Source organism: Panulirus ornatus, chromosome 30 (genome assembly GCF_036320965.1).
Source record: "Panulirus ornatus isolate Po-2019 chromosome 30, ASM3632096v1, whole genome shotgun sequence".
Lineage (NCBI taxonomy): Eukaryota > Metazoa > Arthropoda > Malacostraca > Decapoda > Palinuridae > Panulirus > Panulirus ornatus.
Genome location: NC_092253.1, coordinates 8,899,654 through 8,927,621, shown reverse-complemented (window position 1 = coordinate 8,927,621; position 27,968 = coordinate 8,899,654). Strand labels below are relative to the sequence as shown.

Below are 27,968 nucleotides of genomic sequence, written 5' to 3'. Positions count from 1 at the left end.
TTTCAGGAATTTAATTTATTAACATTTGACAGGAACATGGAATTATTGTCAAAATTTGCTAACCCCGAAAGTATCTGGCAGAAGCAAATAAGATAAGATAATACTAATGACTGATAATAACAGCTAGATGTCCACTGTGATGGCATAACAAAAAATAAAGTATGTTCGTCAGATATATAAATAGAGTAACATAATACAGGAAGAGAAGCAGAGTTGGGATTCATGTCATAATAATATCATACTTAAACACAAAGAAATGAGGTATAGTCCAGTAAATAGACACATAATAATGTGTTTACACATGATCATCATGTAATCTTTTTTCATGCATTATGTATGGTTTTGTAAACTCAGTTTATAAAATAAATCTTAAATATGTCATCACGATAACAATATGTAAAAGCTAAACAATGCCTTCACCCATCTTCCAAAATACACTGGTCATAATGAAGTTATTAATAATGCCTAACATGAACTGGTACCTGACCTGGATTTATATCAGTTAAGTACCAGTAACAATAACATCAAAATCTATAAAACAGTATATATCTGAGATGATCAGATAATAAGGCTTCTGGGAGAACCTCACAGGTGCATAGCTTCATATCAAAAATTCATTTAAAAAAAAAGAAACAAAGCACATGTTTCCTTAGCTGTTTCATTGATTTAATCCAATTTTTTACCTAAAAAAATACCATATCTTTTCATTTACTGCATTATGAAAAAATACAGGCTATTGACCAAGATATAAGCTCATTGGCCCTCTCCCAACATTATCACTTATTTTCTAAATGCAAAACAATATAACCAAAATCCTTTACACTGCAATCTCCCAAATTTTCAGACCTAGATGACTAGTTCGGGATATCATCAGCCATATACAAAATATCATTATGACCTTGTCAATACTTATTAATTATCTAAGTAGCATATACAAATAACAATGAATCACATCGAACAGTTCTATTAAAAAATTGTAATGAGTTTTTATTACATAAATAAAATTGCTACTAACGAATTGGCACTAACTGCAAATTGGGAAAAGGTGAGTAGTAATGTGTGTTCTTAAAGCTATAAAATATCCCCAGTTTTCAGTCCTGTGAAGTAACAATCTTTGGGTCTAGGACCTCAATCAGGATAGTGTATGTATATATAAGACTAAGTAGCTTTTCCCATGCCAAGGCAAGGACCTATCCTCTTTATCTGGACACTCAATGACCTATATAAACAGTGTTCTGTTACCTGGTGCCTTTAAAGTTGACATTACAATATCAATTGCAAGTATTATCAAGACAGTTTTGCAGATGCTCATGACTGAAAAACTGATTTTACATTTAAAATTTCATCCTAATGATAACTGTGTTTCAGAACAGAAGTGAAGACTGGAATATACAAATATGCCCCTTATTGCCTGAACTGGCAGCTTGAAAAATGATAGGTTTGATTAAAAGTAAAAACTTGGCTAGATCCTACAAAGTATCAATACACAGGATACCATCCTAGAGAAACCAACATATTACTTACACGGTCCTGCAAAACAGGGGCCCTGTTCTCAATTATTATTCATTGTAAAGTTTTCCAAATGTAGAACATTTCCACATGTTCTTTGGAGAGAATTCTAATTAACATCTGTGTGCATGCTTTGGACTTAAAACACACAGACATACATGAAGCATAACAATTACATAAAACTTTTCAAAAAGATCAAAATGAGACACACGAACCAAGAAAGAAAAAGACATAAAACGAAACACATACACACCATAAATACACCTATCATTCATACAAAATCACATATGGAAAATTCACACTTACATAAATACACATACACTAACAAAAACACAAACATACACCTAAAACACATATTTGTCACAAACACACACACATAAATATATCTACTACACAAAAGGATAACCCAGGCAAACATAAGTATCACACAAATATACATGCACCATATCAGAGGAAAAAAGTTCCATTGAACACCCCCATACATTACATACAAACATGCACTGATATGGCATGTACAAAGCACCCATACACTAGAAAGAAGTATATGATTATCATATAAACACATGCACAACCATGAAACCACGGATCAACCATACAAACATAATACATGCACGGCATATGTACACAAACACACATCGTACGCATACATATAAATGTCTATCAAAAGTACAGACGTCCATCAGATATACAAAAGCATGTATCACTGTTACACACATGCAGCACACACACTAAGGACACAATATTAACCCCACCCCCACACACTATAATCATCATTACTATCACTATTATTGGTATCAGTATCATAATGTAACCTAAACCAGGGCTCCTGGAACTTAAAGGCTACACCACGATGGATTCTTTTTGAGTGAGAGGTTGTTCAATGAGTATGTATTCCAACAGTACAACCTCACTGAAGGTGATTTTTCATGCATCATATCTATGCATGTTCCAGACACATTTGCATTACACATACATACAACACAAAACAATTTCTAAACACTATGTACCAGTTGGCTTTTGAGGGGCATATGAAATCGATTTTAACACTAAGTAATGTATTATCTAATAAAACTTTTTGTACAGTATAATAGAAGACATGTTTTAGTCTAAAATGATAAACTAAATGCTGTATTTCATCCCACATCAATTTCTTATTCATAATTTTCATCAAAGTAATAAAACCCCTAGTTAATCTTAAAATATTGACCATGTGATCTAATAGTGTCTGAACTGGGCACCACAGCTTAACATCTTGGATGTGACTTCCAAGTATCACAACTGTAAAACTGTATTTACAATTCATGAGCAAAACATTAAAACTGAGGGTGGAATAAAATCTTCACAACATAACAAATATATTTACTGGTTATGCTTTCTGTCATCTTTCTCTCTGATCCACAACATCTGATAAGTCTCTGAAGCACACATAAACTTTGATCCTAAGATTTCATTTCTTTGCAGGTTCTTGCGTTGTCTGTGTGTCCCCTGAATCTAACTGCTTAAGTAGCCTAAAGAGAGCAGCTGCTTCACGGATTCGACTAAATTCTATGCAGAATGCTTGAACTTCAATGAATAATTCCTGGAATAAGGCAGGTAATAATTAATATTTCTTCATACATGATCTACTACATCAAATGCTTGTGAAGTCATAAAAATAAAGGATCTAAGGTATGTAAAACCATTTCCCTATCATAAGGATCCCTATGAGCACCTGAGACAACTCTTGCCTACCGGAGGTTTAAAGCCCTTTTACCCCCAAATAAGTGCATCCAAGGACCCACACATATTTAGCAACTGACCAATGAGTCCTTTTGAAGTGGTTTGTGATAGGGAAAGACATCAGAAATTATAGATTCACAAAATTTCCCTTGTTCTTTTTTGTACCTCTGCCAAGACACACTACATCTACCTATTTATCTATCTATCTATCTGTCTATATCTCTGATGCTCATTCCTTCCAGGAACTCCCATCAAGGGGGAGGTCACAGCAAAAGTCTCCACTCATCACTGTCCTTATATGCCTTATATATGCCATTCCATAAATTCTTTCCCCATTTCTCTCCTTCCAGTGCTCTTCCACTCTATTTTCCCATGTCAAAAGCAGTTTTCTTCTCAAACCATCCCCTATGATCATACTATCAAACACCCTCCTTGTGACCTCCCTGTATTGTATTCTTTTCACATGCCCAAACCACCTCAAAGTATTACATGTTACCCACTCCACAATTCCTTCCCTTTGCGTTTCCTACCATACCAAACTCTTATACACCCCCTCATTACTTTCTTCATTCCACCTAGTCATGCTAAATGCTTCTACCAAATTATGCATTTCCACAGCCTGGATTTTTTAAATCTGTGACTCATCCCATGTCCATATTTTGGTTTCATAGGTCAAAGTTGGGAGAACTATGCTGTCCTCTAATCCTTTCTTCACTTCCATACTTACATCTCTACCCTTCTTTACTCTATTGAAGAACCTAATGACTCTTCTACCCTGCTCTCTCCCTAATAATCACTTCCTTATCACCAAACTTATCCAAGATAGCTCCCTAGCACTTATATTCTCCTCCTATATCTATAACATAGCTTAGTACACTTTCTTCTCTAACTATATAGGGCTTTGCAAAATCTATAATTTCACTCTGTTTCCTTTAAAACACTGTTACTTTAATTTTACTTGCATTTACCTTCAACCGTTTATGCTTACACCATCATAAGACGCACTTGCAACCTTCTGCAACTCCTATTCATTCTCAGCAAACAACACACAGTACCATCCACAAACAGGCTTCTCATTAGCCACCATACCTCCACCACACTCCATACCTAAAAACCTTTTCCCTAGGTTTGCTTGCATTCAAGTGCATCCACATGTAGATGAAAAAGCCATGGTGACATCACACATACCTGCCTTATCCAAATGTACACCAAAACTCTTACTCGATTCTCCATCCAATCTTACACACTGAAGGCTTTCACACCATCCAGCAGTTGTCCCCCTACCACATATATCCTTAACACATCTCATAAAGAATTCCACTCAACTCTGTCATAAGCTTTCTCCAGATCCATAAAAGCTGCATATAGTTTCTTACCTTTCACTAGATACTTTTCCACAGTCATTCTCACAGTAAGAATCTGATCTGCATATCTCCTACCTTTCCTAAAACCCCTTTGCTCTTCACTTATTCTGTATTCGGTAACTACCATCACTCAATCAATCAACACTCTTACATAAACTTTTCCTGGTGTATTCACAGACTTATTCCACTGTAACCACTACAAAACTCCTTAGCACTTTTCATTTAAATAAACAATAGTAGTTTTCAGCCAATCCTCAAGCACAATCTTCTGCTTTAGTGCTAAATCACAAATCAACTGCATCAACTCTACTACACTTTCTCCTCCATACTTCAATATTTCAGCTGTAATCCTATCCACTCCAAGTGCTTTTCCTACCTTCAACCTCATTATTGCCTTTTTAACCTCCCTTCTTGCTAAAGGCTCCAGCACTTGTATCCTTTTCCTTTCATCATCCTTACCCATACATGTAACAGCTGCTGCCTCATCTATCCTTAACACATCCCATAAACTTTCCACTTGACTCTGTCAGAAGCTTTCTCAAAATCCATAAAAGTTGCATACAGCTTTTTACTTTTTTCTACATATCTTTCCACAATCATTCTCACCACAAAAATCTGATTCACACATTCCCTCCTTTATAAAAACCCCTTGCTCATCACTTATTCTGCAATCAGTCACTTCTGTCACTCTATCAATCAACACTCTTGCATACACTTTCCCTGGTATACTTAACAGACTTATTTCCCTGTAACAGCTCCATCAATCCTTAACATCTTTTCCTTTGAAAAAGGAACAAAAATAGCATTCATCCAATTCTCAGACACAATCATTTGCTTACACACTAAATCACACATCAAATGCACTCTCTCTGTCACACTTTCTTCTCCATACTTCAGCATTTCAGCTTAATCCCATCCATTTCAGGTGCCGTTGCTACCTTCATCCTCATTATTGTTCATACTTTCCTTTAGGGCCCTGGACTTGCATCCTTTTCCTTCCATCCTTCTTACCCACGAATGTAACAAGTGTTACCTAACCTTCTCCCACATTCATCAGTTATTCAAAATACTCTTTCCATCTTCCTTTCACTTCCACTTTTTGATTCAACTATTCTTCATCTTTACTTCTCACATTTCCATTTCCATTCTTACATGAACCTTTTTCACCTTCGAGTACATTTCTTATTTTTCTTAAACTTTTCACTCAACTTTCTTCCAGAATCTTCATTTACTCTTTCTTTACTTTCCTCTATCAGCCTCTGTATTATCAAATACATTATGCAGTCTTTCAAAAACTCACTTCTACATCCCCTTTTCCTCACAATGTTCACCTACTCCAAAATAATTCTTTGTACACTCTCTGAAATTCATGAATACTCTCTCTACGCATCACTAAAATGCCCTATTTCCACCTATCTTTCTCCTGACCTTCTGCATTCTCTTGTACTCCTGTTCACTTTGCACTCCTTCCCTGCATATACCAAACACAGAGTTCCTTTCCTGTTTGACAAACAATTTTATCGTGGTGAGTAAGTAAACACATGAATATAGCAGACAATTCCAAAATGATACATCTTCAGTGAATTTTCTTCAGTGGAAAAGGAATCAGGAGTACTCTGTTTGCATGTACCCATATATTATGAAATTAAACAAATCAAAAGAATAATTTTTTTAGAAATGTTGTTATTCCGCTTAAAAATACTACTGTAGTGTGAGGTTCATAATTGTCTGAGTTTTGGAGGGAAGATTCTGCACCTGCCACCTGCCTTTAAATCAGGGTAAACAGGAAATGAGAAAAAATGCACAAGAACAGAGAATCTTTTCTGGCTCTAAATTATGAGTTATGTTACAATAATGATATGAAAGATAATTTCTAAGCTCTTGCTCACCTGAACATTAATAATCTTGTTGCGTATGAGCGACTGTAGGAACACACAAACCAATCGTACTAGTCTGTTTTGCATGTAACGGTCCTTTATGGTTTCACACGTGCTAATACAGTTACTTATGTATAGATGTACAAATTCAGATGGGAGTTCCACAGCCGTTGTTAACCTGCGATGTAAGTAATTCTTAAATATTTGCCTTTTCTAGTATTTCTACACATCTTAAAGTAATAAGTATCATCAGAACAAATTTGTAAAATTTTGAAAATAATAAGTATCAGAACAAAGTTGTAAAATTTTGAAAAATCTCATAATACCTAATAACTAATTTGACATTATAAATATTCAAATAATTTTACATGTATCAAGCTCAGCAAACATTCTTAAAGTAGCAACAGCAGTGATAACAATAAGAGGAGAAATCATTATAGCAATAATTGTGCAACATTAACAATAAAAGCATTAATAACACAGTATAACAATAGGGATTAGGGGAGAAAGAACACTGCCCACATAGTCCCTGCATGTTTTAGAAGATGACTAAGATGGGTGGAAGCGGGTTGCTCGAAATCCTTCCTTCTGCATTACTTTCTAAAGGAAGGAATAGAGCAAGAAACCATTGAGGAAATTTCCCTCTAAGGCTCTATCATCTGTTCTTGACAATACCTCGCTCATGAGGGAATGGCGAGCATTTATAAGAAAAAAAAAAATGATGTAGCAATATTGTTCAATTTGTTTATGAAAGGGTTGCTCAGGGAGGTAAATATGTGAGTCTTGGAGAGAGGGACAATTATGCAGTCTGTGAGGGATGAGAGAGCCTGGAAAGTGAGTCAGTCACTGTCTGCTGATGATACAGCACTGGTGGCAGATTTGAAGGAAAAACTGCAGGATGGGTGACTGAGTTTGGAAGTGTGTGTGAAAGGAAGTTGAGAGTAAATGTGTATAAAAGCAATGTTATTGGGTTTAGCAGGGTTAAGGGCCATTAGTTGGGGTGTGAGTGTGAATGGAGAAAAATTGGAGGAAGTGAACTGCTTTAGATTCCTAGGAGTGGACATGGCAGTAAATGGAAGTGTTTTATACAGTGGGTTAAGGGACAAAGGTAGAGGAGGGTAGATGATGTGTTGGAAATGAAATGTTTGAGGACAATATGTGCTGTGAAGTAGTCTGATTAAGTAATGAAAGGGGTAAGACAATGGTGTGGTAATAAAAAGAATGTGCTTGAGAGAGCTGAAGGAGTGGTGAAATGAACATATGGAGAAAATTTGTGAAGAAGGGTTGACAAAAAAGATATATGCATCAAGAATGGAGGGAACAAGGAGAATGGGGAGACCAAACTGGAGATGGAAGGATGGTGTGAAAAAGATTTTGAGCGACTGGGGCTTGAACGTGTGGGAGGGTGAAAGGCATGCATGGGATAGAATGAATTGGAAAAATGTGATATACTGGCGTCGATGTGCTGTCAATGGACTGAGCCAAGGAATGTGAAGTGTCCAGGGTCTGCAGGGCCTGGTTTTGGAAAGGAGCTGTGGTTTTGATGCATTACACATGACAGCTAGAGAATGGTTGTGAGAGTATGTGGCCTTTCTTTATCTGTTCTTGGAGCTACCTCACTAAAGCAGGATACAGAGATCAAGTATGGAAAATATAATAGTATATACGGATTTAGAAATGCATGCAAGGAAGTGGAGCGGAAAGCTCTCTGGAAGAGTCTGCAATGCCTGCTGAGATTTTGAAATGTAAGAAGCACAAGTGTAGGAGAATGAGGAGCTATGACTGAGCAGACATGCAAAAATTTAATTCTTTTGAAACACATATGCTTCTCTCTCTCTTTCTCTTCCATGAGGTATTGTCAGGATCTGATGAATAACAGCCTCATTTTCTCCTACATTATGTAACAAAAAAATGAAGCCAAACCCGGCAGATTATTCCAGGTACATCTTGCTGGCTTCGTATCCCAAGGCATAACCCTCAAACGACATGGCAATCCTAATATATCACACTCATTCAATTCAGTCTACTTCATGCATGCCTCTTACCCTAAGATTTCATATCAGTAAATAAATCATGTACATAAATCTACCTCATGCATGACTCTTACCCTGAAATTTCACATCAGTAAATAAATTATGTATATAAGTGACAGTAACAGTGAAGCAGATGCCAAAGTTTTACTCTACTGTCAACAAATTCACAAAACCTGTACTTTCACTGTAATACAATTACTGAAATATGAAGCAGTCATATTACCTGTTTACTACCTCCATGGAATGCAATGACATCTCCATGTTGACAAGGACACTAAAATACTCTGTGATCTGGCTGGACTGCATTAATTTCAGAAGAACTTCAATGGCTATGAGAGGGTTATGTTCCACCAGGTCAGGAAGCTGTGAAGGCAAAGAGTTATCAGTTCCTAATCACATGAGTTATTAGTCTACAAACATAACTTTTAAATTCAGAATTTGAACTTGGGCACATCAGATTTGTGGCCATAGTAGAAACCATTGCAACATCGAGTAATCATTTCGTACTGTAAGAGGAGGGTGTCTTACACTCGTGGGGCTCCATCTCTTGAAAATTCTCTATCATAAAACTTCTTTCATTTCTGTATTGTGTCTGTATTAACCATGGCATGTAACTTCATTTTATTCACCCACCATTCTTATCCTATAAAAGTACTTTCTCATATCTTTTTGATAAGTTTCTTGTTTAATTTCATATTAACTGATTGTTTCCATCTCTATAATTTCTGAAGAACTGTGTGTTGTGTACTCCACTGATATGTATCTAAAACTTAAAGGCTGCGATCAACTCAACCTTCACTCTTCTATCTTCCACGACAGGCAAATTTAGAGCTCTAGCTTTTCCCTGTCTATGTGTGTATGTAATCAACTATTAAAGCTGTATGGGAAGGGCGGTTTTACATTCATGGGACCCTATTAGAATCTCTAGCCTTTCCTTGTGAGTGCTTATCTAATCAACTATTAATAACAACTTCTTTTTATCCCTGGGGATAGGGGAGAAAGAATACTTCCCACGTATTCCCTGTGTGTCGTAGAAGGCGACTAAAAGGGAAGGGAGCAGGGGCTGGAAATCTTCCCCTCATTTTTTTTTTTTTTTTTTTATTTTCCAAAGGAAGGAACAGAGAAGGGGGCCGGGTGAGGATATTCCCTCAGAGGCCCAGTCCTCTGTTCTTAACGCTACCTCGCTGAGGCGGGAAATGGCGAATAGTAAGAAAGAAAGAAAGAACTTCTTAAAGTTGTGCATGCTGCCCATAATTATAATTTCATCATTCATCCACTAATATCAATCTACAAAATATAAAAACATTTCTCTACATCTCTTCTACCAAGTTTCTTGCTAAATTTCCACCACAGCCAATCACAACTGATACTACTGCAATGCAGGCCCATCACCATGGATGGCATCCCATTTCACATGAGAATAAACCTTTTGTTCCATTCAGGACTGGCCCTTGCCTTTTGGGTGCCCCTTCAAACTCCCCCCTAAATCATGAGCTCTAGTAGGGACTGGGGACATGCCACACAAAAAATTTGAAAATTTAGGTTGTCTGGGACAGCATTTCCTGCTTCCTAAAAATTACCATGTACCTGTTGGGATAACAGGGCCCCTTTGGCCATCAGGGCCATACACACTGAGCATAAAGAGAGTATAAGAGGGATGGGCCCTGATTCTATCGTTATATCTGTTGAAAATCTGTTCACTGCTGTCGTTATATCTGCTGAAAATCTGTTCACTGATCATCATCAAAGTGGTTGAAAACTGTGATCAAATCACCCATTACTCTTCTTTCTTCAATGGTGGACAAATTCAAGGCCCCTAAATTTTCCCTGTAACTTCTACTCCATCTCACTAGTGTTGGGGCCATGGAGTCTTCCATTCAGTTCCTCACATATCCTTACATCATCCTTTTTAAATCTTTACTATGAATCCCCTGGACTGCTTAGCTGCCCTATAACTGACAATTTACTTATGATGAATTAATGGAAAAGTTTTGAATCCTTCCCTGACTTATTCAAAATATTATTTCGAAGATTCTCTGTTTCTTCTTTCTTAGCCTGCTACATAAACAGTCATACAGTGATGACCAAAACCACAGCTCCCTATCCACATCCAGGCCCTACAAACCCTTCCACATTTTCGTGAGATGTTTCACAAGCCCTGGTCAGTCCATTGACAGCACGTCGACCCCAGTATACCACATCGCTCCAATTCACTCTATTCCCTGCACGTATCTCACCCTCATGTATGCTTAAGCCCTGATCGCTCAAAATCTTTTTCACTCCATCCCCCCACCTCCAATTCGGTCTCTCACTTTTATTTTTTCATACATATTCATTTTCATACATATACATCTCCCACATTTGCAAGGTAGCGTTAAGAACAGAGGACTGAGCCTCAGAGGGAACATCCTAACTTGGCCCTATCCACTGTTCCTGCATTAGTGAAACAGTGCCAGGAAACAGACAAAGACAGAAACATCCACATATATATGGATATACACACATACATGTACATATACACATATATACATATAAAGATACACAGACATACATATACACACATACACATTCATACTTGCTCGCCTTCATCCATTCCTGACACCAGCTGCCCCACAGGAAATAGCACAAATACATGAAGTAATGGAAAAAAAGATAAGATATCCATTCTCTTCTCTCCCCTCCACACCCAACTGCCATCCCCTGCGTGAACAAAGTAGTGCCAAGAAATAGACGAAAGGCCACGTCTGTTCACATCTATACATATACATCTGTTCACATCCATACATATAAAGATACATAAACAAACATATACACATATTCATATTCATACTTGCTTGCCTTCATCCATTCCTGACACCAACCGCCCCACAGGAAATAGCACAAATACATGAAGTAAAGGAAAAAAGATAAGATATACATTCTCTTCTCTTCCCTCCACACCCAACTGCCACCCCTTGCATCAGCAAAGAGGGGCCAAGAAATAGACAAAAGAGAGGCCACATCTATTCACATACATTCCAAAAACACAGCTCCCTTTCCACATCTAGGCTCCCCAAGCCTTTCCATGGTTTACTCCAGATGTTTCACATGCCCTGGTTCAGTCCATTCATGGCACATTGACCCCAGTATACCACATTGTTCCAATTCACTCTATTCCATGCATGTCTTTTACCATCCTGCATATTCAAGCCCCGGTCACTCAAAATCTATTTTAAAAAACTCCATCCTTCCACCCCCGATTCAGTCTTCCAGTTCTCTTTGCTGCCTCCACTTCTGTCAACCTTTCCTAACTCATTCTCTCCATGTGTTCAATCCATTTCAACACACACTCTTCCACTCTCTCAACCACACTCACCATTTCCACACATCTCTCTTACCCTTTCCTTACTTATTCGATCAAATCAACTTGCACCACATACTGTTCTCAAACATTCATTTCCAACACATCCTACCTCCACTGCACAACTCTTAACTATAGCCCATGCCTGGCAACCATATAATATTGTTGGAACTACTATTCCCTCAAACATGCTCACTTTTGCCTTCTGAAATATTTTTCTCTTTTTGCACACATTCTTCATTGCTTTCAGAACCTTTGTCCCCTCCCCCACCCAATGACTCAATTCTGCTTCCATGGTTACATTTGCTACCAAGTCCACTCCCAGATATCTAAAATACTTCACTTTCTCCATTCAGTTACATCCCAACAAATTTGTCCCTCAACTCACAGAAATTCTTCAAAGCAAACACCTGATCTACAAAACCTCTAACACTTCTGAAATCATATTGCTCCTCCCCAGTCTGGTGCTCTGTGCCTGCCTTCACCCTCTCAGTCAATATCCTCCCACACAACATACCCAGTACACTCAACAAACTTATACCTCTGTAGTTCGAGCACTCACCTTTATTTCCTTGGCCTTTATATATTAGCACTATACATGCATTCTGCCAATCCTCAGGCACTTCACTTCATATATATTTATATAGTGACTGACATGGCATGGGAAAATAATATGCCCCAATCAAGGCCATCTTGGGTGAAATAAACTGTTAAAGAGGAAGAATTTAGAAATCAATCAGGGCTCCATAAGTGTTTGCAGACCTGACTCTTAAGGAATAAAGGTTATATGAACATAAAAGGCAAAAGAAGGAAGAGAATTCCACAGCCTAGCTATTCAGGGAAAGAAGGAGGTACCATAACTGATAATCCTCAAGTTACCATGCTTCATACAGAAGTTGAGGGAAGTGGGAGCAGCAGACAAACAAGAGCCATGGATCCAAATCTTGGAGGTGAGAATACAAGCAGAAAGTTCATGAGAACAGTACCCAAAATAAAGTCAGAACAGAAAGAGAGAGTGGCAAAATTGTAGCACACAGAAAGGTAAGGTTAAAGAGAGGCGATGCTGGGAGAACTGATGAAATGGAAGGTGGAGGGTGAACCCGTCCAGATGTGTGAGCAGTATTCCATAATCAGGCAAATAAAACCCCTGTAGATGTGGAACAGTTATTCAAAAAATGGCATTTGTACACTTTCAGCTTTTGGGAAGCGGATTTTATGATCTTACTTATGTGAGGTTTCCAAGACTGAGTGGAGGAATGGTTATGCCGAACATGCTTATATTATCACAAAGTTGAACTGTGATGCTTTGAAATCAAACTGAAGAAAACAAATGATTCTTAGAAAGAGATACAGGGAAGAACTGCATTTTAGCACTATTAAGTTTTTAAAAAGTTAATGATTCCCCAGTCCAAAATGCTGCACAAGTCAGAATTGATAGAGAAACTATGATCACTAGAAGGAAGATAACAAGTGTGAAAGGGAGGGAGGGAGAAAAAGTGAATTCAAGTATGTAAAGTGTAATCATCAGCATAAGAGTGAACAGGGTTAAAGGCAAAAGAGAGATTATAGAGAGTAGATGATAGGACAGAACCCTGAAGAAAACCAATACTGATTGTATAGGAGGGGGAAGTCACTCCACTGATGACTACTGTGATGTAATGGTCTGAGAGGGAAGCAGTGAAACCAGAGGAAGGGAGTTTAAAAAGGAAGAATTTATGCCATATCGTCAACTATATTTATACACTGAATGCTTACGAAAACCCTGAGACAGTTAAGTGTTAATTTTCTTCTAATGAATTTGAGAAACAGCAGTAGGTGACTCTCTTAATTTATAAACTGTTTCTCTCAAACCATACTTGTTTCTAACTTATCCTGATGTAGTCATTTCTAGCCTTCTTACCTGCTAAATACCTGTCAAATGCAGCTTAACACCTGTTTCTTATACCTCTTCCATACTGTGTCCTGATGTTCCCTCATTTTACTACATCTGTTAAACCCATCCTTCAATTTTTCCTCTGTCACTTTATCATTCTACCTTCCTGGAAGCACATACATCTCCATGCCCAGGCTGTAGTATTCACAAAATCAAACACATCCACTTCCAAGATACAGGTTTCACCTCCCTAATCTGTTATCTTGATGTAGGTGTTCATGGCTTCATAATTTCCTATCTTATACTTTGTCATAATCAAAAATACAGTATTTTGGACTGACTTTGTGTGTGTGTGTGTGTGTGTGTGTGTGTGTGTGTGTGTGTGTGTGTGTGTGTGCGCGCGCGTGCAAGCTTAGTATTTGCATTACTGAAAAATTTTGTAGGACTCACCTTAGGAGGGGTTAAACCAGTGTGATAAACCATTCTGGGGTCTTTATCTAGTTCTGCGAGAAGATGCTGTTGCTGGGGTAAAGATAATGTTTCCTTAAAGGCTTTGGCCATTAATCGCTTAGCTTCTGCATCTCCACCACTAAGGACACACATACTTGAATCATACATAACTTTGTGTTCAGCACGGTCTACTGGCGTTATCCATACTAACTGTTGGAAAAAAATTATATTGTAGTGTTATCATTCTAACAGAAAATACCACTGCAGTCATCATTCACACCATTCTAACTACAAATTTAGTTCTCAGGATATCCATTCAAAATTCTTGGACTCTATTAATCATTTCACAATTATACAATCACATTTCCCTCCAATACATAAGTGTGCAATGTCTTTTCAAAAAACCTGGTACCTGATGGCTCACACCACAACCAAGGCTAAGGAATTTATTAACTTTAGTGATGTAAGAATGTAAAAGTACTGCATGCCAAGATTACCACACTTTGTATTATCAATTTTTGATTTGTTATCACAATAAACTTCATCATGCAATGGCAATGGATTTTAGCGCAAGAATGGTCAGATATCAACAATCATTGGATTAAGGATATCAACTCAGCCCTTGACTAGTCTTTTATGTGGGAAACATTGTGTGATACTGATGACATAACAAAAGTTATCTCTGTCAGCAGGTATGTGAAATATAAAGGCCCCCCTAAGAGAAGCTTGTCGGTCGCTATTCCTTAAAGGTCAAGCAAAGGAAGGAGATATGTTCTCTGGTATTATCAGCTGCTTAAAAGTGAAAGCTATCAACACCATCCACACTGTCTCAGTCGCAACTGCTGGTGCAAATGAGTATGACAAAAAACAGCAAAAAAAGCTGGTTCATAATAAGATATTCTTTCACTGCAGTATTCATATAACTGTACTCTGTGCATAATCATTTCCTCTAAAGTTCACAAAAGTGGCAAGTTTAGTAGTAAACATTTTCAACAAATAGTGGCAAAAGGCTTGAACCACTGTTTTACAAACTTCTGGAAGAGGTCAATTGATAATAATAAGATCTGAAAGACAAAGAACAATGGATTTCTTATGGATGGGTGCTTGCATATTTTACAACCTGTTTACAAAAAGCAAAGAAGCTTTTGCATGAGAAAGGCTAAGAACATGCAGATTTTATAAATCCTCAGTGGTTACAAAAATTTATGTTAGAAGAATGGTATTCATTTACAGATACCTAAAAATAAAAAAAAAGACATACATACTGCATTGTTTCCATCCTGGGATCCACTTATCTGAAAGAGCAGGTATTTTCTAATGTGAAATTCACAAAAAGAAAACTGAGAAGCTAAATGAATATTGCAAAACTACAATCCACTCCCACTTGAAACTAAAAATGACAGTCTAAACTTCTAACTCTGAATGATTCCAGACAAACTCAAGAGCAGAAGCTACATTAAGTTACTTGTAAGATGAAATCTTTTTATAGCTTAATCTGGAAACTGAAGATAACTTCGAGGACAATCATACTGACAAATACAAGAGAGGGAGATATCCAAGCTCCCCACTCGCACCCCTGTTAGTTGCCTTTTACGACAGGCAGAAATTACACTGGTAGTATTATTTCTCTTCTGCCCTATGGAAAACACAATATAAATCTCCATCATTTTCAATACAATAAAAAATCCTTGCTACAACTTTTAGGATGACACTGTCATTAACTGCCTTAAATCACAGTACAATTCTCTCACCTCGTCTTCAGCTATATGTAGTGGCGGAGTTAGTCTAATAATTTCAGGTGTGAAATACTGTTGGGCTAAAGTTGGCATTGGACCACAGAGCAAAGCCTCACAAGTTCTCTTTACCTGACCAACTTCACTTAACAACCTGAAAACATCATGAAAAATTAGAATTAATACCAGCTGAACAGAATTCAAATATACATAGAAGCCATTGGAGGACGAAAAAGCCCAAATATGTATGAAAGCCAACACAGCCAAGAGGGGCATGAATAGTGATGCTATTACATCTCAAAGAGCTGAGTTAATAATCAGCGACAAAAATCAATGAAAATTAAACCAATACATACATGGAAATAGCAAAATGGCCTCAAGTGGTATCAAGGTTTCCATATCATCTGTATGATTTTGGGGTGGGGAGGCTGAAAACAATTATGCAGAAACAGTGAATGGTAACCTGAGTATTTAAAGAAAATGATTGAGGAAAGAGGTAACACACCTCAGTAAGTGTTTAATGTGGGTGAGACTGGGTTATATCGGGAAAAAAAATGCTAGCCAAGATGATAGCAAGGAAAAGAGGGCTCCATTGTTCAAGGCAGTAAAAGAATGCTTGAAGCTTCTATTAGGAGGGAATGCAGAGTCTAAATACCTTGCTTGTGTCTCATTCAGAAAATCCCAAGACTATGTAATGCTGGCATTCTAACCTGAAGGCTTGGATTATTGAAAGTGTCCTTCATAAGTACAATATAAGCTCTTTCTGTCCAACTGTAGAGCACTACTGTTCCAGCAAAAATTCTGCCAGTAAAGCATTACTTGTTCTTGAAAATGCACCAGTTCATCCTAACATCTGACTGAGATGAAGTCATATGTTAGGGTGGAGTTCCACTCTAAAAACACCACTTCCTTGCTTCAACTACTGCATCAGGACATGACTGCCACCTCTAAGGCATATTACCTGAGAAGGACATTCCACCAACTCCTTGAATGCACATACGGGAAGGTCAAGCGTTCAATCCATGAGTGGTGTAACAATTGTGATGTGACATGACATATGCTGTGGAAGAGCATCACTATGTTATGGTAGGAAGTCAAACCCAAAGCAATAAATGGTGTTTGAATTAAGGTATGACATTATTATGTGCATGGTTTCTTAGGGTTTAGCCAGACAAAACCAATGCCCTAGCTCTAGCAGAAAGTTGTGATTCCTGTAAACATAGATGGTTGGACGAAACTGAAGGAAAAGATGTGGCTGAATTGCTGGTGTAATATTCTGAGGATGTGAACAATGAAGAACTCGCGTAATGATCAAGTCAGAAATATCCTCTATCATGTCAACCACTTGAAAAAGGCTGTGGCCCTCATTAATGACATGGATCTGAAACATAAATGTGCCCTGGTGTTCTCTAGAAGGTTACAGGTATTTCACATGGCTACAGGGGACTTTTATAGACAGAGAGCTAATATTGGATAGCTTTTTTAAAAGGCCTAAGAAAAATTCTCTATAACCTCCAGTTGAAACGTTTACTGAATTTCACCACAATTCAGGTGACAGCACACATGGAGGTGTGGCAGGCTTTTTCAGTATGTAGTGGGCATTCCTGACTGTCATACTAAATGGAAAACATTTTCTGAAGCTGGTGATGAAGTAAATCCAATTGTCATCATTGATGGGAATAAATGTGAAATCAGATATGCCCAACTGATGCAGCAGTTCTTTACATAGGGAAGTTATGAAGTACTCTTTCATCTGTCTTTCCCTCTTCCTATAACCTTTCTGCCATCAAGAGTCAGGTCTATATGCATATCAAGGGCTCAAATAAATTCTTCTTACATACTTTTTTCTTAAGACACACTCACTTTCCTTACTTTTCATCAGAGATTACTATAATTGAGGTATGGCTTATGCCATGTTGGCCACTGCATCTTCCTTCATACTGATACTCTTTGTGCATAATATCATCTTTCTCCCTTTCATACCTAGAAATTATTGTACTGCATAAATCTAATTAATAATCCTTTTTTTTTATTGAATTCAACATATACATTTCAACATAAAATTTTTAAACCTGTATCATATTACTTAACTTACCCTGAGGTGTGTGACGGCTGTGGATGGGAATAGACAACTGGGACGGCACTCTTGGCCGAATCTGGACGTTCTGCTAGTAGTTCTGCTAAGCTCTGTTTGAGGCTGGAAGTATCAACTGGTGGGTGGTTTGTAACATCTATACTCATTATTTGGGATGCCGTTCTCTTCAGCAACTGAGGAAAAAGGACACACTAAAAATATCAATGACTGCTTATGTGTGCAACTAAATTTATCATAATGAGTAAATGCCAGTTAGGGCAAAAGGGGATCTACAATGTTCTACATAAAAGTCATATGAAAGCAATGATAGAGATTTATCAAGTAAAAGTAAATATATTACGTAAAAGTAAAGAGTATCAAGTAAAGTCGCCAAGGCAGCGGGTTTGGATGGTATTGCAGTGGAATTTATAAAAAAAAAAAAAAGGGAGTGACTGCATTGTTGACTGGTTAGTAAGGTTATTCAATGTATGTATGACTCATGGTGAGGTGCCTGAGGATTGGTGGAATGCTTGCATAGTGCCATTGTACAAAGTCAAAGGGGATAAAAGTGAGTGCTCAAATTACAGAGGTATAAGTTTGTTGAGTATTCCTGGGAAATTATATGGGAGGGTATTGATTGAGAGGGTGGGGGCATGTACAGAGCATCAGATTGGGGAAGAGCAGTGTGGTATCAGAAGTGGTAGAGGATGTGTGGATCAGGTGTTTGCTATGAAGAATGTATGTGAGAAATACTTAGAAAAGCAAATGGATTTGTATGTAGCATTTATGGATCTGGAGAAGGCATATGATAGAGTTGACAGAGATGCTCTGTGAAAGGTATTAAGAATATATGGTGTGGGAGGCTAGTTGCTAGAAGCAGTGAAAAGTTTTTATCGAGGATGTAAGGCATGTGAACGTGTAGGAAGAGAGGAAAGTGATTGGTTCTCAGTGAATGTAGATTTGCGGCAGGGGTGTGTGATGTCTCCATGGTTGTTTAATTTGTTTATGGATGGGGGTTGTTAGGGAGGTAAATGCAAGAGTTTTGGAAAGAGGGACAAGTATGCAGTCTGTTGTGGATGAGAGAGCTTGGGAAGTGAGTCAGTTGTTGTTCGCTAATGATACAGCACTGGTGGCTGATTTGTGTGAGAAACTGCAGAAGCTGGTGAGTGAGTTTCGTAAAGTGTGTGAAAGAAGAAAGCTGAGAGTACATGTGAATAAGAGCAAGGTTATTAGGTACAGTAGAGTTGAGGGACAAGTCAACTGGGAGGTAAGTTAAAATGGAGAAAAACTGGAGGAAGTGAAGTGTTTTAGATATCTGGGAGTGGATTTGGCAGCGAATGGAACCATGGAAGCGGAAGTGAATCATAGGGTGGGGGAGGAGGCGAAAATTCTAGGAGCATTGAAGAATGTGTGGAAGTCGAGAACATTATCTTGGAAAACAAAAATGGGTATGTTTGAAGGGATAGTGGTTCCAACAATGTTATATGGTTGTGAAGCGTGGGCTATAGATAGAGTTGTGCGGAGGAGGGTGGATGTGCTGGAAATGAGATGTTTGAGGACAATATGTGGTGTGAGGTGGTTTGATCAAGTAAGTAATAATAGGGTAAGAGAGATGTGTGGTAATAAAAAGAGTATGGTTGAGAGAGTAGAAGAGGGTGTTTTGAAATGGTTTGGTCACATGGAGAGAATGAGTGAGGAAAGATTGACGAAGAGGATATATGTGTCAGAGGTGGTGGGAACGAGGAGAAGTGGGAGACCAAATTGGAGGTGGAAAGATGGAGTGAAAAAGATTTTGAGTGATGGGGGCCTGAACATGCAGGAGGGTGAAAGGCGTGCAAGGAATAGACTGAATTGGAATGATGTGGTATACTGGGGTCGACGTGCTGTCAATGAATTGAACCAGGGCATGTGCAGCGTCTGGGGTAAACCATGGAAAGTTCTGTGGGGCCTGGATGTGGAAAGGGAGCTGTGGTTTCGGTGCATTATTACATGACAGCTAGAGACTGAGTGTGAACAAATGTGGCCTTTGTTGTCTTTTCCTAGTGCTACCTCAAGCACATGAGGGGGGAGAGGGTTGTTATTTCATGTGTGGCAGGGTGGCGATGGGAATGAATAAAGGCAGACAGTGTGAATTATGTATATGTGTATATATGAATATGTCTGTGTGTGTATATATATGTATACGTTGAGATGTATAGGTATGTATATTTGCGTGTGTGGATGTGTATGTGTATACATGTGTATGTGGGTGGATTGGGACATTCTTTTGTCTGTTTCCTTGCACTGCCTCACTAACGCGGGAGACAGCGACAAAGCAAAATAAATAGGAAAATAATCAAGTAAAAGCTATCCAATTATGTGAGTGACAGTGGTGTACAAAGGGAGCATTATACACAAAACAAATGTTAATTCCAAAGGGCTACAGCTGACAAATCAAGATTCCATTTCCAACTGAAGCAGCAAAGAATGGTTTGCACACAGCAAAACAGGTTTCATTTGAGCTGAAGGAATGATCAAGTGCTTTGAGGATATGTTGGTGGTGAAATACATGCTTTGTGTTCCCAATGTTGTGAAATGTCTCAATGGATAGCTGTGAAAAAGGTTTTGTCTTTTGAATGGTCAGCTGGTGATAAGGATGTGAATTCTGTCAGACAGTCTAACCTGCCATTTAATGTCACCCAGGCATGTCTTACGAACAGGTGGAAGGTTCACTGTCATATGAAAAATAATGCAACTTGAAAACATATTACAGAACTGAATAATGATTAGCACAAACATTTATAGTATATCTTAAACCTTCATCTGGAATCTCACTATCTATACCCAACACCTTTTGATGAGATATGTGGTTGATGAACAAAACTCTCACTAAATATATATGCCTCTGTTTATACAAATCAGACAAGCTGGAAACAAAATGCTCTAAGAAAGGGGGCATAAAAATACAGAAAAAGGGAATGAATAAGCACATTAACAGTAACTGAATAAGGTAAGAGTTCCTAATGAGAATGGTAAAATACATTGACCAACAGAGTAAAAGCCAAGACGATAACTTTCCTAAGATGGGAATGACAATCTGGAAGAGATGGTAATGTATGAGGTGAATGACTAAGGAAAAAAGTTAGTTATTCAAAACTTATGACTGAAACTTGGAATAAAATAGATGAAAGGTATAAAAAAGAGCATGCCAAAATGAATGAACTTAGAAGTTTTTTGTGGTGCTTTATAGGCAAATTTGACAAGCACGACACAAAATGAAGACAATTTCAATCAACTAATCATTAGACATAATTTCACAAATTTTAAGCCTTAATTCAGCATCGGACTCAATAATATGATGTGTTCCTGTTAAACATACTTTAACAAAATACAGATCTCAATGTCAATGAACGTACCTCTTTGCTATTCTTGTCGGTAATGAGGGTTGAAAGAAAAACGATCTCCGGCTGGCTAATTCTAGGCAACTGGCCAGCATACTCCAGTTTCTTGCCTGTTCCTTTGGCCACATCATCAGGAGGGTGCTAATGGAAAGGAAAATTTGCAAAACATAATTATGGCATGTCCCATAGCTCACCCTAAAAGAAATGTAAAAAAATTTTCTAAACATATCAGTAACTATGAGCCTGGATGACATGCTCTTTTCTCCACTCTGAGAAGATGGCTCCCTCCCTAGGGAGTCTGTGAATCCAGCACAAATCTGGAATTAAACCATGTATCCAAAACTAAGCAAGAGTGATGCCAACCTTTGCAACATTTAAATCTGGAATAAAAACCAAGACTTGTTGGTGGATAAATAATCTCTACCTTGCCATAATTCCAGTCATATTAGTGATCCTTCCAGCTAGGTTAGACGATATGTCCACCAACTGAGATGAGAGACTGATTTCCTTAGGAAAGGCAGAGGAAAAAGCCACTTGCATAAATTTTAATCATGTTTTCTCTGTCTATATAAGTGATGTCTCCCAATGGTGTCTGTATGAGAATGGAAGAGAAGGAGAAAAGGAGGAAGAGAAAAAGGAGAAGGGGAGAAAGGGGAATAGATGAGGAGGAGGAAAAGGAGAGAGAGCTTCATACCTACCTATAACAAGATTTTGCCAACTGTGATAACCCATACCAACCAGGCAAGTTTGGATATCTCAAAACCTCCAGGAGTGTGATGATTTATCTAGATTAATATATTAGTTAGCTCACTCATTTAATGCAAATGTTATGTAGTGAGAGATTTGGAAGGACTTCAACTCTCTTCCAAACAACTATTCAATTTTTCCACCCATGCTTGATCGTCGTTTTCTGCATTAGCGTGGTAGTGCCAGAAACAGAAGAATAAAGGCCACATCCACCCACATTATTATCATAATCATTAATATCATTATCACTATTATCATCATTATCATATACCAAGACCTCTTCTCCAGGGCTTTTACAGCTCTAAGGCTGGCTACAATCAATAGTAGGGTAAAGATGGACTCCTTTGAATGAGAAACTCTTCAGTGAGATAGTACTCCAATGATAAAACCTCATTGAAGGTGACTTTTCACTCAGCATAACAACAAGCAGGAAGAGTCCAGTGAAACCATCCCAATAAAAGATAATAAAAATGACATCAAGAGTAGAACTGGGAAGATTTGAGCCAAATTCAACACCTACTCAAAAACTAGGCAAGAGTTTAGGCTTTTCTTTCTTCATGTTACAGCAATGCACAACAAAAGGTGAAAAAGCACCAAAATAATATTACACAGGGTCCAATATTCTACGAATGAACCCAATTACAGATTGATAAAGAATTTTAACTTCCCCCTTCACCTTCTCTTGGAACTACATCATGTGTGAGATAACAATAATCAACCACTGAGGTTTTCATTCCTATCTTCCCCAATCATATTACATATTCAAAGAAATAAAAATTTCTTGATCTGACACTTTCTACATGTTAAAGAGATGACTAAGGAGAGGTGGAAGGGACCCATTCTTCACGGAAACACCCACACTTACAATTTATCTCTCAAATGATTTCTTCAAATCTTCACTGGGAGGCTCTTCACTTAAAAAACTATGTTTGTTTCTGATCTACAAAATTATGAACTTGGAGCAAATGATCACAGGAACAAAGCAAAAAAGATGAAAAAGGAAGAATTACCAAGGAGTGATGTTGGTTTTAAAATCAAGGTGAGGATGGTATAAAGGGGGCGAGGGTTTGAATCATACATAGTTTCATGCTCTCAGAAGCAGAACACAAAAGTAGGTATGAGACTAAACTGCCCAACAATGCAGACAGAGGTAAAAAAAAATTACGAAATGAAAGATTTTTCTGAGCTTAAACAAGAATGAGCTGATATATAAGTACTTCCGACCTCTTTGTCTCATCTGTTCTTGATGTCACTTTAAAAGAATACATCCTATACAAATATGTAAATTTCATATGAATTTCAGACTCAGCAGAACAATTAAAAATGAGCATATATCAGTTTTACCAAGTATGTGGAGCACTGTCAACACAATCATTACTTACTAAAATGTTAATAAAGACTGGTAAGAAGGGATTGTTTGGTGGTGGTTCTCCACGATATAATTCATGTAGGATGGTTATTGCAGAGATTCGCTGTGAAGGACTTGGTAGGAGGTCTGGTTGTTGAAGCAGAAAAACAAGAGCGCTTCCCACTGTGAAAAAAGTAATGTTTAAGAACAAAGACAAGTAAGAAAATTAGTTTCTGTCTATTTGTTATAAAAAAACTGCTCATCTTTTTTTCAATAATCACATGTAGACCAATATGACTGAGTACTCACATTTAAAAAAATCTTCTCTGGTAAAATGTTGGAATATTTGATGTGTGATCTGTTCCAATGTAGCTGAATCAGTTGACTCTTCAGATAAAATACTGAAAAGCATAAAGATTCTTAGGGGCTATACATGCTATTCAGAAGAAAGTATAAAACTGATGATGCAAGCTCTAACATTTGTTACTTATCTTAACAAAAATAATCTCTCAACAAAGCTGGGAAGGGCTTAAATGTTTACTGAAACTGACGAGTAAAAAACAAACTACATCATATATGTCAAAAAAAAAAAAAATTGTACCTTAAGACATGTGCCGTTCCTTATGTACTTATACTAGTGAAAAACACATCAATTTGTTTCAAAGCAGAACAAATTTTGCAATGAAAAATTAATTTTAGGATATATTCTCCTGCTTTGCTCATACGATGTGTGCAGCTTTGCATATAGTATGTGTGCAAAGAAAAAGTTATGAAAAGCAAACCCAGTTGTAATATATGGTACATGACGGTCACAGTAAAGGTACTTTTCCCAGACTTAATATTTACAATCTCACCTCAGAAATACAAGAACATAATTCATACATATAACAAAAATACAACATAATACACCAAAAAAACATGAGTATTCATCAGTTTGGAATGGAAGGAAATCACCAAAGAAAGGGTGTTTTTAAAGGTCATATAAGTTTGACTTCATCTCGGTGGGAAGAGACAATGCATTTCATTTTTATTTCTATTTCAAGTACTACTATACTGTGTTTAAATATTATATTTATTTATTCATTTTGCTTTGTCGCTGTCTCCCGTGTTTGTGAGGTAGCGCAAGGAAATAGATGAAAGAAATGGCCCAACCCACCCCCATACACATGTATATACATACACATCCACACACGCAAATATACATACCTATACATCTCAATGTACACATATATATACACACACAAACATATACATATATACACATGTACATATTTCATACTGTCTGCCTTTATTTATTCCCATCGCCACCTCACCACACAAGGAATAACATCCGCCTCCCCCCTCATGTGTGCTAGGTAGCGCTAGGAAAAGACAACAAAGGCCACATTCATTCACACTCAGTCTCTAGCTGTCATGTAATAATGCCCAAAACCACAGCTCCCTTTCCACATCCAGGCCCCACAGAACTTTCCATGGTTTACCCCAGACGCTTCACATGCCCTGATTCAATCCATTGACAGCATGTCGACCCCAGTATACCACATTGATCCAATTCACTCTATTCCTTGCCCGCCTTTCACCCTCCTGCATGTTCAGGCCCCCATCACTCAAAATCTTTTTCACTCCATCTTTCCACCTCCAATTTGGTCTCCCACTTCTCCTCGTTCCCTCCACCTCCGAAACATATATCCTCTTGGTCAATCTTTCCTCACTCATTTTCTTCATGTGACCAAACCATTTCAAAACACCCTCTTCTGCTCTCTCTACCACACTCTTTTTATTACCACACATCTCTCTTACCCCTTCATTACTTACTCGATCAAACCACCTCACACCACATATTGTCCTTAAACATCTCATTTCCAGCACATCCACTCTCCTGTGCACAACTCTATCCATAGCCCATGCCTCGCAACCATATAACATTGTTGGAACCACTATTCCTTCAAACATACTCATTTTTGCTTTCCAAGATAACGTTCTTGACTTCCATAATAATATACATAATAATACATAATAATACACATATATATACACACACAGACATATACATATATACAAATGCACATAAGTCATACTGTCTGCCTTTATTTATTCCCATTGCCACCTTGCCACACATGGAATAACAACCCCCTCCCCCATCATGTGTGCGAGGTAGCACTAGGAAAAGACAACAAAGGCCCCATTTGTTCACATTCAGTCTCTAGCTGTCTCTTTTTTATTACCACATATCTCTCTTACCCTATTATTACTTACTTGATCAAAAATGGATATATCTGAAGGAATAGTGGTTCCAACAATGTTATATGGTTGCGATTGACAAAGGAGGATATATGTGTCAGAGGTGGAGGGAATGAGAAGTGGAAGACCAAATTGGAGGTGGAAGGATGGAGTGAAAAAAATTTTGAGAGATCAGGGCCTGAACATACAGGAGGGTGAAAGGCATGCAAGAAATGGAGTGAAATGGAAGGATGTAGTATACCGGGGTCGATGTGCTGTCAATGGATTGAACCAGGGCATGTGAAGCATCTGGGGTAAACCATGGAAAGCTTTGTGAGGCCTGGATGTGGAAAAGGAGCTATGTTTTCAGTGCATTACACAAGACAGCTTGAGACTGAGTGTGCATGAATGTGGCCTTTGTTGTCTTTTCCTAGCGCTACCTCACGTACACGTGGGGGGAGTGGGGTGCCATTTCATGTGTGGCACGGTGCCAACGGAAATGGATGAAGACAGCAAGTATGAATATGTACATATGTATATATGTATATGTCTGTGTATGTATATGTATGTATATGATGAAATGTATAGGTATGTATATGTGCATGTGTGGGCATGTATGAATATACATGTGTATGTAGATGGGTTGGGATATTCTTTTGTCTGTTTCCTTGCACTACCTCACTAATGTGGAAGACAGCAACAAAGTATAATATATATATATATATATATATATATATATATATATATATATATATATATATATATATATATTATTATTTTATTATTAATAAAATAATATTATTATATTAAAACTATTATATTATATTTTATATTTATTATATTTATAATATTATATTTTGATATAATATTAATAAAATAATATTTATTATTAATAAAAAAAAATAATAATATATATATATATATATATATATATATATATATATATATATAAACCAGAAGGGAAGTTTATGAAAATCAGGGAAAACATGGGATAAACATAAGATGAAACCAAATTAATGAAAGCTGTAAAAATCCCTCCTGATTTTCCCTATACGACAATTACCTTGAATCTGTTGTAAATTTTTTTACTTAATGTTGTGGTCTTACAGCTATATGTAGTTTTTGAGAATTCATGTGCAAATGCATTCCATCACAAACAAGTTCCAGCAAAATATTCTATCACTTAGCAGTAACAAGATGTTGGTAATGGTATATTTCAACTTTGAAATTGAAAAGTATTCTAAATAAACAGGGAAAAGGAAAATGCTGTAATAATTAATATGAATTTAAGTAAGAAACTTTGTATACCCAAATATAGTTGTATTTCCCTGACTCATCTGTATTCTACTTGTACTTTGTAGTAAGGCTGAGTAGCAGTGGTTAGGGAAACCCCCCAAGAACCCCTTCCCCAGTCCTTTGCAATATTCTCACACTACGCTACCACTATTAAAAAGAGTCAATTATACTCCAAAGACAGTTTTGTTGTTCTCTTAAACTACATAATTACCCCTATATCCTCCAAAATTGGGTTAGAATTCTGTTTACTTCAAATCTATATTTCTTTATCCTAACCTAGTCAAGGTTTGTGCATTTTTCAAATTTTGCTTGTCCAATATCTTATTCTTCCTTATCTTCCAAGTTTCGGCCTTCTTTGTCACTTTTTAATTTTTGCAATGTTTATAACAATACCCAAGATAAAAAGAAATATCTAATTTACTTTCATGCGTTCCAATAGTAAATAAAATTTTGAAAGAAACTTTCTCTCCAACAACAGCACAATGACCCTTATACTTTGCTTTACCAGATGGTTTACATAAATACACTGAAATAAAACAATATAATTGTAAACCGTTATCTATATAACTGTTTCATAACATGCGTTAACTTTTAAGATCAAAACATGTAATTCGAACTGTCAGTATCTCAATACGTGGGCAAATTCATTAAAATGAAATATCTTTGCATATCATTAATGAAAGTATTGACAATAATAACTTATGAATACCTAAATCAAGTCCATCACTCTGGATTCGACACCCAATCGGGCGAAGTCATCTTAACAACTCACTCAAAATGCACCATAGCAATCAAATAACATATTGCAGCCACTGGTAGATAGCATATGGTCTCTATAAGTAGTTCAAACAAATATAGACTAATTACACCATCAACTTATGTAATATATACCCGAGCAGCTTCGTCAGTTCACTTGTTGAGAGGGCCATCCCTGTCGTTTGTTTACATCAATAGCCTCGTAGGCATAGCATCTACCAAAAGTAATACAAAACTCATAAAACTTCT

At 37.3% G+C, this 27,968-nt stretch overlaps 1 protein-coding gene across 4 annotated transcripts; it reads right to left on the bottom strand.

The window, feature by feature from the left end:
- On the bottom strand, positions 1–27,968 carry Not11 (CCR4-NOT transcription complex subunit 11). 4 transcript variants are annotated; one of them, XM_071679740.1, is made up of 11 exons: positions 27,855–27,968; positions 23,757–23,848; positions 23,482–23,630; positions 21,368–21,493; positions 17,994–18,166; positions 15,917–16,052; positions 15,431–15,460; positions 14,166–14,375; positions 8,726–8,865; positions 6,482–6,647; positions 1–3,088 (listed from the first exon to the last, which is right to left on the bottom strand). In XM_071679740.1, exons 1-11 carry the CDS (start codon positions 27,890–27,892, stop codon positions 2,957–2,959), a joined length of 1,392 nt encoding a protein of 463 aa, XP_071535841.1. In that variant the 5' UTR covers positions 27,893–27,968; the 3' UTR covers positions 1–2,956. The 4 variants fall into 4 exon arrangements, with proteins under 4 accessions (XP_071535841.1, XP_071535840.1, XP_071535843.1 ...); XM_071679739.1 differs by having other exon boundaries at positions 27,831–27,903; XM_071679742.1 differs by lacking the exon at positions 15,431–15,460.

What these genes read in the sequence shown, in the direction of transcription:
- Not11 (XM_071679739.1), bottom strand. Translation starts at nt 27,892, where the DNA reads ATGGCCCTCTCAACAAGTGAACTGACGAAGCTGCTCGGGTATATATTA. An exon ending in CAGTCTTTATTAACATTTTA is followed by an intron (nt 21,494 to 23,481) that starts GTAAGTAATGAT and finishes CCTTTCCATTAG; the next exon opens with CACCCTCCTGATGATGTGGC. An exon ending in CTGGTTTAACCCCTCCTAAG is followed by an intron (nt 8,866 to 14,165) that starts GTGAGTCCTACA and finishes TTGCCTTCACAG; the next exon opens with CTTCCTGACCTGGTGGAACA.